The 6,000-nt window shown below is 39.9% G+C and overlaps 1 protein-coding gene across 1 annotated transcript in view; it reads left to right on the forward strand.

Annotated features, from left to right (window-relative positions):
- TSHR (thyroid stimulating hormone receptor) overlaps positions 1–5,456 on the forward strand; it is an 86,410-nt gene extending 80,954 nt beyond the window's left edge. The window contains exons 9-10 of the mRNA XM_050897708.1: positions 2,317–2,505; positions 4,046–5,456. Of these exons, the coding sequence (XP_050753665.1) occupies positions 2,317–2,505; positions 4,046–5,456 (1,600 nt within the window). The remainder of the gene's footprint in view (positions 1–2,316; positions 2,506–4,045) is intronic.
- Positions 5,457–6,000: the final 544 nt, after the last annotated feature.

Consider the following 6,000-nt stretch of genomic DNA (forward strand, 5'->3'; position numbering starts at 1 on the left):
TTAATTAATTCAGGAGATTGGATTCCCCTTGTCACGTAACAGATTAGTTACCTCAACAGCCCTTGATATCCAATTTTGTCAAGGCTTTTCAGAAATCCCAATTCATTGTACAAACAGGATCATCTTTCTCCATATGCTTGTGCCCGAACATCTTTAAAGAACTCCCAAGAGTTTGTAAGGTGTCATTCCCCTTCCAAAAAGTCTTAGCACCTCCCATCACACAGCATTTAACCGTGTTCCCTTCCTGCAGGTAGCTGCCACCACCATGAGGACTTGATGGAGACCCATGGGGGTTGCTGAAAGGCCAGCCTTGTCTTGGTAAGATCTAGTCCAAGATCTAGTTTACCAAGACATTTTGCTTCAGAAGGAGAGCTCTATAAAATGAGGAAATTAGTGAAAAACAAGAAGGAGCAGGCCACTAAGTTGATTAAGGAAATGGAGCATCTGTCATAGCAGGATAGGCTGAGAGAGTTGGAAATGTTTAGTCTGGAGAAGAGTCAAGGGAATCTTATCAATGTGTATAAATACTTGACAGGGGAGGGGAGGGGGGGGCAGGAAACTGGGAAGACGGAGCCAGGGTCTCCTCAGTGATGTGCAGTGACAGGACAAGAGGCAACAGGCACAAATTGAAATACAGAAAAGTCCACTTCAACATAAGAAAAAACTTCTTTACTGTGAGAGTGATCAAATGCTGGCACACATTGCCCAGAGGGGCTGTGAAGTCTCCAATCCCGGAGATACTGAGAAATCAACAGGACACAGCTCTGAGCAACCTGCTCCAGGTGACCCTGCTTTGAGCAGGGAGGTGAAACTGGATTATCTGGAAGCTCAACGATTCTGTGATTCTTTAAAAGATAAAATGATAGCAGGCAACATTCAGACTCTTCTAAGAGCCAATTCAGGGGCTTGGTAGAAACATATACTACCTATCAAAAAGGACTCCAGAAGAACAAAAAAGAAGTTTATGTGGTTGAAATCAATTAGTTGTGACATATTCAGATATGTATGATAGCAAAGAAGCTATTAGAAGTAAAAAAGCCCTCTTACAGAAAGGGGAAGCAATTTCTAACTCAATTTAAAAACAAATACAAGCAAATCAAAAGAAAAAAAAAAGCAGAGCAAAACCAAGTGGTCTAGAAGCAATTTGTTTAAAGCATAAAATTAGTAATAATTTTCTTTTAGGTGCAAGAAACCAGCCAGTGGGTGAGACTTCTAGAGGGCTAAGAACAGCACTCTCGGGAAACAATGCATAGAAAAAAGCTGAATTAGTTATTATTAGGGTGTTCATGATGAAAGTGCTCAAACAATGTTCCTACTGCTGAAACTCCGAATGTCCCCCCCTTCCTTCTTCTTCCCCCAGTTTTTATTGCTGAGCATGACGTCATATGGTCTGGAATATCCCTTTGGTCAGTTGGGGTCAGCTGTCCCGGCTGTGTCCCCTCCCAGCTTCTTGTGCACCCCCAGCCTACTCGCTGGTGGGGTGAGGTGAGAAGCAGAAAAGGCCTTGACTCTGTGTAAGCACTGCTCAGCAGTAATGAAAACATCCCTGGATTATCAACACTGTTTCCAGCACAAATCCTTTTTTACAGGTCTACTTCTTTACAGAGTATAACTCTGAGAAAACATCTTGACTTCAAGTGTCAGTAGAAGAGGTTTTGGGACAAAGCAAAAAATGAGTGGGAAACACTAGCAGGACCAGATGCCATTCACCTGGCAGTTCTAAAGGAAATCCATCTCCCCCATGAACGGTGCAACATATCTGCTGAGGCGGACTCAGTACCAGACAAATAGAAAGCAGCAAACATAATACTAAATTTTCTGAGACTTTCAGGATGGACTGAGAGAGAAGATTTTAATTTCAGTTTATGAAGAACATTGTTTTAGTAATTACAATGCTTTCTATTGAAGTACCCCAATAGGTTAAAATGAGTCTGAAGAGGTCTAAAGGAAAACAGCTTTTCCAATGGACCATGTGATTTCCTTAAAGAATTTTTAAAACTTTGTTTTTGCGTATGCATTTGTATCTGGTTGGCTTTAAAGGTGTAATTTTAAAAGTCCTGATATTTCTTTATCATCCATATTCTGCACTATGAGACATGAAAGACAAGAGCTTTAAAACACAGAGAAAATCACAGGAGGAGTTCGTATCCTGCTTGAATTTGAATGGTATCAGAACCTAGCAAAGTGATATGAAATCCCCGTCTCCTCTGGATTTGATTTTTGCTGTAGAATTCTATGAAACTCCTAAATTACTGTGAGAATCTGAAAAAATTCTGATCCAGTCGCTGACTTTTGTCTTTTTCTTCCTTTACCTAGGGATGTCTCCAGAACAGCCATTGGTAACCTTCCAGCCAAAGGACTGGAAAGCCTTAAAGAACTAATGGCCAAAAACACATGGACTTTAAAGAAATTACCAGCTGTAAAGATATTTCTTCAGCTAATGCGAGCTGACCTATCATATCCAAGTCACTGCTGTGCTTTCAAAAGCTGGAAAAAAACCAGCGGGTGAGTTTCACTAACTTACATTCAATTTTAAAGTATATAAGTGAAGACAATATTTTAGTATGAATATAAAATTACATCCATTGGTACTTTTGTGACCATTTTTTCTAGGTATAGAGGATATTCTTTGAAACAGAGATTACAATTTCAAACTGACAGAAGAAAGAATTTTTGATATAACAATTTGTAGGACCTTTTGTTGAGCCCAGAATTAACAGGAAAAAAAAGAAAAGGGTAATGTGCTGTAGCAAGGCCTGGAAAAAGAAGTTTTGGAGGGGTTATAGCCTCATGTCTCATATGTTTTCTAATTGAAAAGCTCAGAATAAATGCTTCTGTAATAACCTTGTAGACAGATTATTTCAAATTCCATTTCGGTAGGATTTCCAGCCTCCCATCAGAACAGGTGTGGGCAGTTTTTGGAAAGAAAACAATACATTTATAGAAGTCCTGATGCAACACAGTGATTCATCTGCTGGGGGGAGGAAGGGGGGATGACTTACAGTGATTAGCAGCAGAATTTTACTGCAGAATGCAAATCCATTGTAAATTTCTCCAAAGTTTAATAAGGTTTAGAGAATTCTTATCCAGGCCAGCCCCTGATTTAGGAAGACAGCCCCAGTATTCTGTATTGCAGTATTTGTGGTTGGAATGCATAGTATATTAAAAATATGCTATGATAAACATATGAATTATTCAATAAAACTCACAAAGCAATAACATTCACAATTACAATGGACTGGGAAAGTGAGGACAGAAATAAAACAGGAGTGGAGAGATTCAAAACCTGGACAGGAAGAATGTGCAGAAAGAACCTAGCACAATCTAATGACTGAGAGAAACAAGTATTTGCATGTCTGTTAGAGATGAAAATTTCTCAGACTGAGTTGTATGCAATCTCAAATTGTAAGCAATCTTGAATTCTACACACCTGGAAATGAGAAATGCTAAAGGTTATGTGACAGTGGATCACAGCAATCAAAAAATTTGATGCCAAATCGCAATTTTTTTCCTAGTAAAAAGTATGAACAATTTTCAACTACAAATACAGGTGCATCACACCATGAGGTACAGGATTCCCAACCATTACACTGCTAGTTAGCTGTAAAGCACCTATAGAAAATACACAGAACAGAAATTAAAATGATGGAAGTTCTGGGAGAAATTGATTTGTGAGCAAAAATGAAAAGGAAAGTAATACTGTGTGTATTATCTAAGAAGTTATAAACAATAGATAAAAGTCTTGTTACCTACTAAGAATGTAGATTCCAAGAAGGAAGAGGGATTATGGATGCTTAACAAGCCAAATTACTACTAGGGATAGCTGATAGCACCAGAGAAAGGAAAAATATGGTTTAAAAAAAGCCCAGAAATGCTCAAGCTTATTGTTCACTATATGTTCTGCTAACAGAAATGTATCTGATAGCATTTTTATAGCTATGTTTTCATTCACGGTGATTTGCTTTTGAAGTGTTCCCTTTGTTTACTTGCTGCACTCCAGTCAGACTGTAAATGCCAGTGGTGATTTCCCCCTCTATTCTTTCAGAATCCTGGAGTACCTGACATGTAACCAGAGCGACAGTCACAGCTTTCGTAAGAGAAGATCAGTCAAAGCTCTCAGAGGTCCATTTTACAAAGATTATGCAGAAGAATACACAGACGACACCGACACTGTGTATGACAAAAACACCAAGTTCACGAATTTTCATGAAAATTCCCAGTATTACATTTTTTTGGAAGAGCACGGAGAAGGAAATCTTGGGTTTGGCCAAGAGCTCAAGAACCCTCAAACGGAAGACATCCAGACCTTTGACAGTCATTATGACTATCCTGTCTGCGGAGACAATGAAAATGTAATATGCACTCCGGAGCCTGATGAATTTAATCCCTGTGAGGATATAATGGGATATCAATTTCTGAGGATTGTGGTGTGGTTTGTGAACCTGCTGGCCATCCTAGGTAACATTTTTGTCCTTTTCATCCTTCTCACCAGCCATTATAAACTGACTGTACCACGCTTTCTGATGTGTAACTTGGCCTTTGCTGATTTTTGCATGGGGTTATACCTGCTCCTGATTGCGTCAGTGGATCTCTACACCAGGTCAGAGTACTATAACCATGCTATAGAGTGGCAGACTGGGCCTGGCTGCAACACAGCTGGCTTTTTCACGGTCTTTGCTAGTGAACTTTCTGTATACACACTGACCGTGATCACCCTGGAGCGCTGGTACGCCATCACTTTTGCCATGCGCCCAGATCGAAAGATTTGCCTCCGGCATGCCTTGGTTATCATGCTGGGAGGGTGGCTCTCGTGCTTTCTTCTCGCCCTTTTGCCACTGGTTGGCATCAGCAGCTATAGCAAAGTCAGCATCTGCCTGCCTATGGACACTGAAACACCGGTGGCTGAAGCCTATGTTGTCTTTGTTTTAATATGTAACATTATTGCTTTTGTCATCATTTGTGCCTGCTACATAAAAATCTATGTAACTGTACGAAACCCTCAGTACAAGTCAGGGGACAAAGACACCAAAATTGCCAAGCGGATGGCTGTGTTGATTTTCACTGACTTTCTGTGCATGGCTCCTATCTCTTTCCATGCTTTATCTGCCATTATGAACAAACCATTGATAACTGTCACCAATTCCAAGATTTTGCTGGTACTCTTCTACCCACTCAATTCTTGTGCCAACCCCTTTCTTTATGCTATTTTCACCAAAGCTTTCCGAAGAGATGTGTTTATCCTGCTAAGCAAGTTTGGTATATGTGAGCATCAGGCTCAAGTCTACAGAGGTCAGACAATCTCAGCCAAAAACAGCAGCGGCTCTTATGGGCAGAGAGTCAGCCGAGGGATAGGTCAGATTCTTACAAGCATTCAAGACCCAGTCAACAATTACCTTCCTGCCATGACAATGCAGAACCAAATTCTCATGGAAGAATGCAAGCAAACTGAGCTGTAACATCTCAAAGCATCACAGCCACAATCTGGTCAACATGTGATTGTGCACACAGTGAATCGTGTGAGAAGGTAACATATTCTCCATATCCTTTTTCCCTAGCCTATCCTTTGCAATGTCTGAAAGTACCTTCAGAGTGGTCTTCTTTTAGACAAGTCACTCATTTGAGCCTCTTGTCTCACACTCTTATCAGTGCAGCTCAAAAGCTACTGTTCCGATAATGCTGGAAGTCGATACGAACGCTCTATCTAAATAGTAAAAATAATACATATGAACTCAACAAATATGAAATATACCCTCATCTAAAAAATTTAAGGAAGCAGGAGACCAAGCATAAAACTTGAGGGTACCTATATGACTAAAAAAAGTCATGAAGTTTTATAATTAAAATGAGATTTAAAAAAAAAATTAAAGGTTGAAGTTCTCAAATGCCAACTGCCTATGGGTCAAAAGGTTCAATTGGTTTTCTAGTAGCAAATTTCTAAAACTTCCACCAGGGCCTAAAATGGAATAGATTCCTTCTGCTTGTGCCATCCTGACCTAAAAC

Source organism: Gymnogyps californianus, chromosome 5 (assembly GCF_018139145.2).
Source record: "Gymnogyps californianus isolate 813 chromosome 5, ASM1813914v2, whole genome shotgun sequence".
In the NCBI taxonomy this organism is placed as follows: domain Eukaryota; kingdom Metazoa; phylum Chordata; class Aves; order Accipitriformes; family Cathartidae; genus Gymnogyps; species Gymnogyps californianus.